We start from the raw sequence: 12,737 nt of genomic DNA on the forward strand, positions 1-12,737 counted from the left end.
GACAGGCAAAATTTTGTAGAAATTCCTGCATCTGTAAAAAGATTAATGTGCAAAGCGTACAACAATTTCCACCATCATACTGTAGCGAAAGATCTTGCTGAAAACCTGAGAAAATTCTAGCCCTACAAAAAATCAATGAACTGGTGACAAGCAGCACACCAGCCATTGGTGCTAACTGCTATGCCACACTGTGGGCACCACAGCTCAAGGCATTGCTATCTCTCTTGGGGAAAAAGTAACATGCTGTTTCAGATGTTCTCATTGGATCCGACTATAGCAACTTGGTTCCTGATATGGCCATTAGTCCTGCCTAATACATTCTTGCACTCTAGTTGTGTTGTCACATCCTCTTCACTATTATGCACCAAAACCTTGTGGTCATTGAGCAGGTCTTTAGTTTTCTAGAACAAGAGGCCCCCATCATTGTTATCTTCCTCAGGACTATAGTAGGTTTTCATGTGGAGGACATGGACGATGTCTCTGTGCTTCTGTTTTTTCTTCTTGATGAAAGATCGTAATCCTTGACTTCATATGTGACATGCAACAAGTTACATAGGACATGATATGGCCCAAAGGAGTGCTTTAGTAACTTTTCTGTTAGTCCCACTCTCCACGCAACCATAAAAATCCATACCAAGTCTCTCTGTTTGGTATCAATATATATCAAGAGCATGTCAGCCAACATCACCTTAAGGCCATACGCTTGTGTTTGGTAGGCCGTTGTCATCTTGTGGGTGATGTCGCAAAGTGAAATTACCTGTGATACTAATTTCAAGTGGAAAATTTTTCCAGGACATGACGGGTTGCTCTGTGCTTCAAAATTATGTATTCTACAAGGAGTTTTGCAATTTCCAGAGCATCAGCAGTCTTCACAGTTTTGATAACATCATAGTGGATGAGGTAGCAAGTGCAGACTGTTATCCACCAATTCCCATTTATCGACTTTGGAAACCTCCCCAAAGAGGTCGATTCCAGTTTGGTGGAAAGGCACTGCCACAGGCTGAATTGGTGCCAGATGCCCCAGAGGAAAGTGCGGCACATGCTTCCATCGCTGGAATTCCCTGCAGTGGCTCACATAATGTCTAACGGATTGATAGAGACCTCCCCAGAGACAACTGTGTCTCATTGTGTGTAGATTTTACATGAATCTCATGTGACCAGATTTTGGAGCATCGTGTAATACTCCAAGATAGCTGGCCGTAGATGAGCTGGGATGACGAGCAATCGTTTTGCCCCATTGTGTAATAGTTCCTCTTGTACATTGTTCCATTCATTAATTGGAATTCTCCATTGATTTGATTCTCCTCCTCCAAAGCTTCTACAGTTTTCAGCAGTGCTGGGTCACCCCTCTCTTCACCAGCAATGTCATTTAATACTGTGACGACTGTGATTTCATGTATTCTGCTGTGTTCTGCTAAAGGATTCCTTTAAAGGCAGTTGGCATGCTTGCCTTTGCATCTGATTTTGTACACCTCCATAACGCCGTAATCCAGAGGCTTCTGGGCTCTCACACCAGTCGAACTGATGGGCCCTCAAGCTAATCAGCCAGCATAGAGAATAGGGATATGTCACAATGGTGAATATTTTGCCAGATAAATATGGCTGGAACTTGTTAACAGCCCAGACAACTACAATGCACTCTTTCTCAGTTGTAGAGTAGTTGATTTCAGACTTGGAGTGTACTCTGTAAGCATAAGCTTTCACCTTTTTAGCACCTTCCCGAATTTGCACTAGAACTGCACCCCTCCCATAATCACTAGGTCAGTGTGAAGTTCTGTCTTGGCATTCTTGTCATATAATGCTAGGACTAGAAATATGTTGGTGCCCCCTCAAGGACAAGGTATATTTCTTGCATCTCATTATTCAAGGGAAGTTTGGCATCTCCCTGTAGTAGTTCTTCCAAAGGATGTGCCTTGTTGAAGTATTTGTTTATGAATTGCCAGTTGTACGAGCACATTCTGAGAGAACTTCTCACCTCATGAATGTGCCAAGGAGTTGGAATGAGGTAGATTCCATCACTTATGTAGAAAAGTGTTCTCTAACCAACCCTGACATATTGACAGTGTGAAGCCTGTGTTACCATTTATTGTGTTGTTTGTAGGTACAATTATGATTTTAAACGTGATCTTGATTGTGATCATCATTAACATCATCTGTTTCTGCTGAAGATAGAACATTTTAGGTTGTGTGAAGAGAAATAAAGAAAAAATATGAATTCAGACTTTTTTATATGAATTAATTCTATGCTTTATTATGTTGGTTGTTTTTTCAAGTAAAACACAATGGATTTTTACAAAATTAGGAGTGAGTTGAATTTAGTGAACTTTTCCAACAACCTTTCATCATTATTTGCCAATTATGGCAAGATATATTGAAATGACTTACATGTGTCACAGACTCCCCCCCACCACCACCTTTATGTGTAACAAGAATAATTTGCTATAAGTATGTACTGTTTCTAGTTCAGAAACTGATAAATGAAATCGTTTATCTTCACCAAAGAAGTCATATCAAGCATCAAACAATTCATAATTATTGACATTAGTTGCTTGCCTTTCCGTATATGAACAAGAACAAAACCATGAATTGCACATTATTTTCTTGTATGAATTCATACTACTAGTGATCACATTGAAGTGGCTGTATTTAATTTTTTTGGGTGCTTGTTGAATTTGTATGAATTTGAATATCATCTTCTCTTGTAGTTACCTCAAAGTTTTGGAATGCTGAAAGTGGGATTTCAACTTGTAACGTCTTTCTCATTCATTGTAGAGGTGTCTGAACTGAAGGACATAGTCCTGATACAAAATTCTATTTATCTTAAATTGTTTAGGCCTTCTGACATTGACAGTAATAATACATGGTAATTCAGTGATTATGTTAAACACATTCCTACTTCTTGTATGTGCTGTCACCAACTGCTGCTTATGAATGATGAGTGACACTTCCTTTAATAACACTATAAGCTTTGAGACTTCATGTGGAAGTAAATATAAGTAGTCAAGAGATGATCTAGCAGCACCACGCTGTTCTTTTCTGACTTGTAGATGTGATAGTTTTGAATTAATGCTAGTAGGCAATGTTTACAACTATGCTTTTAAACAAACAGAAGTTTTTGAACAGAGTTTTTAACTAACTGAAATGTCGTCATCTACTCTCAGTTTACAAATTCAACCAGTGTGTTGGATGGTTAATTACTGTGGGGCCATCATGTACTCCATATTAGTGGATATGACAGTCTTCAATCTACATGGCTCTAAGCTTCATTTACCCAGTTCTGCACACATTACTTTTGTGAGTATGTGGCTGTGATATGACCATATACTTGATGCTTTTTAACCATCACTCTATTCAAATGAAGCTGTGGAGATATAGTGTACTTCTGCAAGACCTCGTGCCATACTATTGTTATTAGCATTTCATTCTGGGTTTTTAGCACCTTATGCTGCTACTTAATGTGTGTATAATGTCGTGTTGATTAGAGCTGCCTAGTGTGTGAACACAAGGGCAATTTCTGTCCAGAAACAGCATAGGCCACAGTCAGCAGGCTTCTGGTGGCTTCCCTGGGCAGGAGTAATGTTGGGGCACCTGCATCAGAAGCTGTGGCACCTCTGATGCCCCAGTACTCTGATGTTGCTGCACCGTCTGATGCACACAATCTGACCAAGTAGTTCTCACCTGATATCAACTAGTGAACTGTTGTGGGTTCACATCTCTCTGGCCAGATGGAAAACATAGGTACTTGCTCTACAACTGTCCCATTGAGCAGTACTATTCAGTGTTGATGTCACATCCAAGCCAGCTTGGGATATCTCATATATTGGACCTGTGGCAAATTTTTCTGCAAGTCCATACAATAATGGAGGGAGTAATAGTTTGGTTATTGTGAACTCCAGCGATATGCAGATAATGGAGGCTCTTAGGGAAGTAGTAGTCAGGTCAGGAAGGAAGGCAATTTTACACTTGATATGTTTGCTGTGTGTTTGCCTCTGAGATGTGGGAGAGACTCTTTTGGCACCTAGTGAATGCACTGAAAGGAACAGACTGTGAATCATAGCCCATTTTAGCTCAGACGACACCTACAATCTGGGTTCTCAGGCTATTCTTGGCTTCTTTAGATGCATGGCTGAATTGGTACAGACAGTTAGCCTTACCCTCAAGGTGGAAGCACGATTCACTGTTTACTATATCAGGGCCAGAACTGACTGACGTCCTCTGGTTTGGAGCCAAGGGTTAGGCCAGGGACACTCAGACAATCTCAGCTGCAGATTTCTCAACCTCTGCTATTGGGTGCTGAATAATAGAGTCCTTTTCAATAAATTAGGCATGAACTGCATGAAGGAAGCTGTTAAAAAGGTAGCAGAATATGTTTGGAGTTAGGTTTTAGTTTAGGAGACCTTGCTTGGGCTTGATGATTAATTATATGCTGTAATCAGAGAAAGGAGTTGATCAGCCATGCTAATCACAGACAAAAACATTCATCCTTGTAGAGTGGAAAGAAAAAGTGTTAATGTTGTATTGGTCTACAGCAGAGCATCCCTAACAAAATTTCCACAAATAGCCTCACTTATCAAAGGTAGTGAAGACAACTTGTAGTAGAAACAGAAAACTAACTGAAATCTGAAGTGAACAGCATCAGAATCTTAAATTCAGGTGGTGTATATGTTGCAAGAATAGGCTCGACGCCAAAGGTGGTGGTGTATTTATGAACTCAATAATGTTTAATGAACTTATTACAGATTTTGAATGCAAAATAATCTGTGTGATGCTTACCATCATAGGTATATTAAAAGAGATGATAAGATGTTAGGAAAGCTAGGAAAATATTTTTGCTTAGCAAATGTGACAGGAAACGTATTGTAAATTATCTATGTACTGAACACTATTATTCGTCTTTGGAGATGGTGGTGCAGAGTATAAATGGATAAAATTTAAAGCACCATAGACATGTATGTGCTGAGCAAAGTTATGAGGGCTGGGAATGACCTGCCATGCTTTATGTTGCTGACAGTTATGATTAAAAATCCTAAGCAATTTTGGTCTTGTGTAAAGTTGGTAACCAGATCAAAATCATTTGTTCAGTCGTTCAGTGATCATACTGGCACAGAAAGAGAAGATGATGTACAAAGACTAAAATATTGAGAGTTCAGTCTTTTGAAACTGTTTCATTGAAGAAAATTGTAATACAGTTCTTCTGTTCAATAATTGGGCAAACACTGATATTCCTGTTTTTAAATAATTGAACACAGAACAAATACTGAACCAAAATTGCTCATCAAAGGAAAGTTATCCAAATCTGTAGAGATACCTGTAAGACACTATATGCTGAAGCAGTAAACGGTACGAAGCAATCGGAAAGAGGTGCAATGTGTTCCTGTTTTCAAGAAGGGTCAGATGGATGCGTATGATTATATACATGATTATAGGCTGATATATTCAATCCATTGTAAAATTATGGAATACATTTTATTCTCCTGTATTATGCCCTGTTTAGGGATCAAAACTTCTCAGATTCAACACGGACATTACTAACAGCAAATGTGCAAAACTCATTTCCTCTGTTTGCCTGTGAGATCCAGAAGGTAGTAGATAGAAATATTAAGGTTGATGATGTATTTCCAGGTTTCTAGAAGGCATTCAATGCAGATTTATACTATCACATGCAGAGACAGGTGGTTGATCCCCAATGTAAATCAATGTAAAATATTGCACATAGATAGGCAGAGGACCAGTTGTGTTTTGATTACACTATTGACAAAAATCACTGCAAACAGTAGTAGGCATAAAATATCTTGGAGTAACTTACTAGAGTAACTGAAAGTGACACTATGTAAGGCGGAAAATGTCAGTGCAGTGGCCACATAAAACCAGCTGTGGGGAAAATGCCAGATTGAGATTATTTTGAAGAATTCTAAGGAAGCATAATGCATTTATATAAGGAATGGCTTACAGTACATTAGTTCGAGTAATACTACACGTTCTCAGTTAAGGTGATAAAGAAGATGAAAAGAAGGACAACAGTTTCATCAAGGATTCATTTTGCAGGCACAATAGTGCTACAGGATTCTGAACAAATACTGGGAATGTATACTCCAAGAGGAATAGATGTAGACGTATAACTACTATTCTGAAATACTTTACAGTGCTTATTGTAGGTAAGATACTGGATAAAAAATTTGATCTTTAGAAATTATTTTTTCATTAGAAAATGCAATATATATTTAGTATTATTACAGTCATAATATTTTTTATCATCACCTGGGATAGAAACTGATGTTCAGATTTTCAAGACTGAGTGATGTGGTGTGTGTCATCAGTGAAGACACTGGACTCATCTTTGGGATGACAATGATTCAAGACCCTGCCCAGCCATCCAGAGATAGGCTTCTGTGGTTTCCATAAATTGCTTAAGGCAAATTATGGGTCAGTTCCCTTGAAATGGAAACTGCCAGTTTCTTTCCCCAACATTTCCCTAATCTGAGCATACGCTCTGTCCTCATGATGTTTCCTTTGAAGGGACTTTAAAGCATTGATCTTCCTTACTTAGGTTCCAAAGAGCATGATATACTATAAAATATGCTACTATAAAATATTCATGGAGTCATCTCTACTTGTGAGCTTGGTGAGAAAAAGTTGTAACTTCCAGTTTGCTTGTCGCAGTGAAACCATATTGCTTACAAAAGAATATAGCGGTTAGAAAATTCTGACAGAGGGTTGATTGAACTTCCATTTTATGGCATTTTTATTGCACCTTGAAATACAATATGAGTAATTGTACAGTATCTATGTATTGCTTAGAAGTACGCATTTGCATTCTACTTATTGGAATATTTCTTTTAATTAATATTTGCTTATCACACTTAATAGGTGGAAATGGAAACAGTACCCCAGCAATAGCACAGAGTCAGTTGATTCACCCTTCTTCCATCTCACGCCATGGACAGGTGTCTGAAACTTCAGTTGTTTCAGTGCAGAGTGCGAGTCAAGGTAGGATGAAAAGCTTTGTTGAGTATTCTACTAATAGCTGTGGTAATGGGGACTTAAACCACTGTCTACAACACTATATTGTCATCAAAAAAGTGGAAGAAATTTTCCATGAAATATTCATAAAAATCATATTAGGCTCGTATCAGTGAAATACACAGTACAGCAGATAATGGCATAAAGATGTAGACAACTAATCTCCATCTTACATAGGAAAGAGGTGGTATTTAATAATAATAATAATAAATAGAGCTCAAGAGGAAAGATGAACAGATTCTCTTTAAAGACTAATAAGAAGAAGGTAGTGGGACAGTTTGGTAAAAAGTCAAAAATTGGGTAGATAAGTACAGTCTTCATTACTGACAGGGAAAAATTGTTCAGTTAAATATTATCTAAAAGTAAGCAATGTTGTCATGGTTGGCTCTGAAGTTAATTTCTCTACATGTAAAGTGTTACTTGCCATGCAGAATTTCAGTAATACTGTGGAGGCGTCACTTTCAAACATAATATTGTGCAGTGCTGAATTGAGGAAAGGGTGTGTGTGCGCCATTGCAGTTTCATGACATCTAAATTAATGGGATTATATGCATAAGGTTGCCTAAGAGAAAGAGTGTGAACACTTTTGTTAAAAAATAGACCAGAGAAATAATTGGAGATACTGTTCATTATTTTGTTCGCAATTGGGGCAGTTTGAGACATTTTTAAATAGTGATGTCTGTGCATGATGGAACAACCATTGTGTTGTACATAGAGGACTATAACTGGAAAGAGTATGTAATGGGATTATTTTATGAACATAGGAGAGGGCATATTGAAGATAAAGGGTCAACGCAAACATTGTTGAGATTATCTGGGTGTGGGATATATCCTCAAGAAAGACGGTAGTTTATGACAGTTTCAAAGATAATTGTGTTGTCTTCATATACACAAGTGGATGTTCAAACTAAAAATTGACTGACTCTCTCAAATTTCCGTATTCTGCTCCCTTAGGGAAACAGATAGATACAAGAATGTACATTCTCAGACACATGTTATGCTAACAGAAACAATGTTGCTATAAAGAATTGCAGATGGATCAGAAATACAGTGCAGTGGTGTGTGTGTGTGTGTGTGTGTGTGTGTGTGTGTGTGTGTGTGTGTGCTGAGAGAGAGAGAGAGAGATGGTGTTGGTGATGGAGGAGTGGGGGAGGAATGGAAGGGTTGGAGTGGAAAGATCTTGCGAAAATTTTTTGAAGTGAAGTTCCCAGTGTTTTTGATATTGTAGTCATTAAAAAATCACTCATTCTGCAACAAAATGCAAAGTACATAGTATTCTTCCAACTGTCATTGTGAAGTAATGGCTTGTTTTTTAAATTTTCTTATGACATAATTTCTTATGGATAAATTTAGGTTCACAGTAAGAAAGCTTGCTTGTTAGTACCAGAAGAATTACTTCTACATTTTCTGACTTCACTGGTTAGTTCTTATTAAATTTGTTCATAGCGACTGCCTAATAGAGGTAGACATTGCTCTGATCTTATGCAGCATCTTCATCCTCCATGCATTAAAACAGTTGAATCTTTTAAAATGCCGTATTAAATATCGCAGATTATTTAATATCACAGATTTCTGGAGACAGGTCTTTTCTTGTAACTACTACAAGAAAATAAATGAGAGGTATTAGTTTTGTGACAGTATGTTCTCTAATGTATATCTTTTGAGGTGAATAAGAGTGGTGCATCAATTATGGAGGATGGGAGTGAAGGGTAGCAGGAGGAAGGAAGATAAGATGATTTATTTCCAACTATTTTGGTTTGTCTAGGTACTTGCCTTTTGTGTCCAATTTTGATTGCTTAGAGTTGAATGTAAATGTTTTATGACCACAGCTGAAATGTTTCCAAGTCATGATTGCTATTGTGCATTTTCTTACTAAATTAGTGCAGCTTAGAAAACAAGATCTTTTCTTTTTTTCCCATTTGTTGATAACTTTTTAACCAAAAGAGAACAGGGTAACAGAAAATACTTCATTATTTGATTAGTTTTGAATAGATTTTAGACAAGGTGTTCTAGCACCACCATTTGAACAAACATGTTAAATTGTATGTCATAAGCCTATAATAAATTCTCTCTGTCAGCTTTCTTTCTCCCATTCTTTGCTTTTAGTCTCTAAACTTGTTAATCATAGTCTACCTTGTTTAAATATTAATTCAGTACATCGACTCAGCTCTCATTCCCTCTGAAAATTTTTTTTCCTCTTTACTCTTATACAGATACCATGTAATATCTTCATAATTGTTAAATTTTCATTGTTTTTTATGAGATCTTTCAACATACATGATTGGTGTTCTTTATTATGAAGGGAAGCCAAATGAAACTGAACACTCACTGCAACAGGTCCTGGGAATGGTTCCATTCAAAAGTTATCACCAGACACTTTAAGACATTGAGCTCACTGGGAGATGAGACCATCAGTCCCTGTTTTGTAGAACGTCATCAGCCACTGATGAATACACAACTGCACCCACTCTTAAACTTCATTCTCCAACTGAAACCTACGCCTACACATCTCTCTCTTTATGCCATCAGAGATGTTAAAATGACATGTTGAAAGATCTGGGCTGTGTGGAGCATGCTGCAGTGTTTCTCAACCAAATTGCTGAAGTGTAACCTTTGTCCGATTGGCAAGGTGTATGTGGCCCCATATACAACTACTTTCTATGATGTTTAAGGGAAAAAGGATACATGATCAATTACTGCACTGAACTACTGTGCTGAATGGACTGTAGATAATTTTATTTATATTTTATTTTTGTGCACATAAAGTACACATGAAATAATCACTTCATTGTTATAGGCATTGACCTGTGTAGATAGGCAAGATTAGTTTTGTGCAATGGAAGAAAAGTGTTATCTACATCTACATCTACATCTACATTTATACTCCGCGAGCCACCCAACGGTGTGTGGCGGAGGGCACTTTACGTGCCACTGTCATTACCTCCCTTTCCTGCTCCAGTCGCGTATGGTTCGGGGGAAGAACGACTGTCTGAAAGCCTCCGTGCGCGCTCTAATCTCTCTAATTTTACATTCGTGATCTCCTCGGGGGGGTATAAGTAGGGGGAAGCAATATATTCGATACCTCATCCAGAAACGCACCTTCTCGAAACCTGGACAGCAAGCTACACCGCGATGCAGAGCGCCTCTCTTGCAGAGTCTGCCACTTGAGTTTATTAAACATCTCCGTAACGCTATCACGGTTACCAAATAACCCTGTGACGAAACGCGCCGCTCTTCTTTGGATCTTCTCTATCTCCTCCGTCAGACCGATCTGGTACGGATCCCACACTGATGAGCAATACTCAAGTATAGGTCGAACGAGTGTTTTGTAAGCCACCTCCTTTGTTGATGGACTACATTTTCTAAGCACTCTCCCAATTAATCTCATCCTGGTACCCGCCTTACCAACAATTAATTTTATATGATCATTCCACTTCAAATCGTTCTGCACGCATACTCCCAGATATTTTACAGAAGTAACTGCTACCAGTGTTTGTTCCGCTATCATATAATCATACAATAAAGGATCCTTCTTTCTATGTATTCGCAATACATTACATTTGTCTATGTTAAGGGTCAGTTGCCACTCCCTGCACCAAGTGCCTATCCGCTGCAGATCTTCCTGCATTTCGCTACAATTTTCTAATGCTGCAACTTCTCTGTATACTACAGCATCATCCGCGAAAAACCGCATGGAACTTCCGACGCTATCTACTAGGTCATTTATATATATTGTGAAAAGCAATGGTCCCATAACACTCCCCTGTGGCACGCCAGAGGTTACTTTAACGTCTGTAGATGTCTCTCCATTGATAACAACATGCTGTGTTCTGTTTGCTAAAAACTCTTCAATCCAGCCACACAGCTGGTCTGATATTCCGTAGGCTCTTACTTTGTTTATCAGGCGACAGTGCGGAACTGTATCGAACGCCTTCCGGAAGTCAAGAAAAATAGCATCTACCTGGGTGCCTGTATCTAATATTTTCTGGGTCTCATGAACAAATAAAGCGAGTTGGGTCTCACACGATCGCTGTTTCCGGAATCCATGTTGATTCCTACATAGTAGATTCTGGGTTTCCAAAAACGACATGATACTCGAGCAAAAAACATGTTCTAAAATTCTACAACAGATCGACGTCAGAGATATAGGTCTATAGTTTTGCGCATCTGCTCGACGACCCTTCTTGAAGACTGGGACTACCTGTGCTCTTTTCCAATGATTTGGAACCCTCCGTTCCTCTAGAGACTTGCGGTACATGGCTGTTAGAAGGGGGGCAAGTTCTTTCGCGTACTCTGTGTAGAATCGAATTGGTATCCCATCAGGTCCAGTGGACTTTCCTCTGTTGAGTGATTCCAGTTGCTTTTCTATTCCTTGGACACTTATTTCGATGTCAGCCATTTTTTCGTTTGTGCGAGGATTTAGAGAAGGAACTGCAGTGCGGTCTTCCTCTGTGAAACAGCTTTGGAAAAAGGTGTTTAGTATTTCAGCTTTACGCGTGTCATCCTCTGTTTCAATGCCATCATCATCCCATAGTGTCTGGATATGCTGTTTCGAGCCACTTACTGATTTAACGTAAGACCAGAACTTCCTAGGATTTTCTGTCAAGTCGGTACATAGAATTTTACTTTCGAATTCACTGAACGCTTCACGCATAGCCCTCCTTACACTAACTTTGACATCATTTAGCTTCTGTTTGTCTGAGAGGTTTTGGTTGCGTTTAAACTTGGAGTGGAGCTCTCTTTGCTTTCGCAGTAGTTTTCTAACTTTGTTGTTGTACCACGGTGGGTTTTTCCCGTCCCTCAAAGTTTTACTCGGCACGTACCTGTCTAAAACGCATTTTACGATTGCCTTGAACTTTTTCCATAAACACTCAACATTGTCAGTGTCGGAACAGAAATTTTCGTTTTGATCTGTTATGTAGTCTGAAATCTGCCTTCTATTACTCTTGCTAAACAGATAAACCTTCCTCCCTTTTTTTATATTCCTATTAACTTCCATATTCAGGGATGCTGCAACGGCCTTATGATCACTGATTCCCTGTTCTGTACATACAGAGTCAAAAAGTTCAGGTCTGTTTGTTATCAGTAGGTCCAAGATGTTATCTCCACGAGTCGGTTCTCTATTTAATTGCTCGAGGTAATTTTCGGATAGTGCACTCAGTATAATGTCACTCGATGCTCTGTCCCTGCCACCCGTCCTAAACATCTGAGTGTCCCAGTCTATATCTGGTAAATAAAAAATCTCCACCTAAGACTATAACATGCTGAGAAAATTTATGTGAAATGTATTCCAAATTTTCTCTCAGTTGTTCTGCCACTAATGCTGCTGAGTCGGGAGGTCGGTAAAGGGAGCCAATTTTTAACCTAGATCGGTTGTTGAGTGTAACCTCCACCCATAATAATTCACAGGAACTATCCACTTCTACTTCACTACAGGATAAACTACTACTAACAGCGACGAACACTCCACCACCGGTTGCATGCAATCTATCCTTTCTAAACACCGTCTGTACCTTTGTAAAAATTTCGGCAGAATTTATCTCTGTCTTAAGCCAGCTTTCTGTACCTATAACGATTTCAGCTTCGGTGCTTTCTATCAGCGCTTGAAGTTCTGGTACTTTACCAACGCAGCTTCGACAGTTGACAATTACAATACCGATTGCTGCTTGTTCCCCGCATGTCCTGACTTTGCCCCGCACCCTTTGAGGCTGCTACCC

At 38.9% G+C, this 12,737-nt stretch overlaps 1 protein-coding gene across 15 annotated transcripts in view; it reads left to right on the forward strand.

Annotated features, from left to right (window-relative positions):
• The window catches only part of LOC124611912 (longitudinals lacking protein, isoforms H/M/V-like), a 453,788-nt gene that overhangs the window by 132,801 nt on the left and 308,250 nt on the right, over positions 1–12,737 (forward strand). For all 15 annotated transcript variants that reach the window (XR_006979507.1, XM_047140288.1, XM_047140290.1 and 12 more), the window contains one exon: positions 6,868–6,987. Coding sequence is in view for 14 of the 15 variants with exons in the window: in XM_047140288.1 (XP_046996244.1) it covers positions 6,868–6,987 (120 nt within the window). In the remaining variant the exon portion in view is untranslated. The remainder of the gene's footprint in view (positions 1–6,867; positions 6,988–12,737) is intronic.

This window comes from Schistocerca americana, chromosome 1 (genome assembly GCF_021461395.2).
Source record: "Schistocerca americana isolate TAMUIC-IGC-003095 chromosome 1, iqSchAmer2.1, whole genome shotgun sequence".
Taxonomy (NCBI): Eukaryota; Metazoa; Arthropoda; class Insecta; order Orthoptera; family Acrididae; genus Schistocerca; species Schistocerca americana.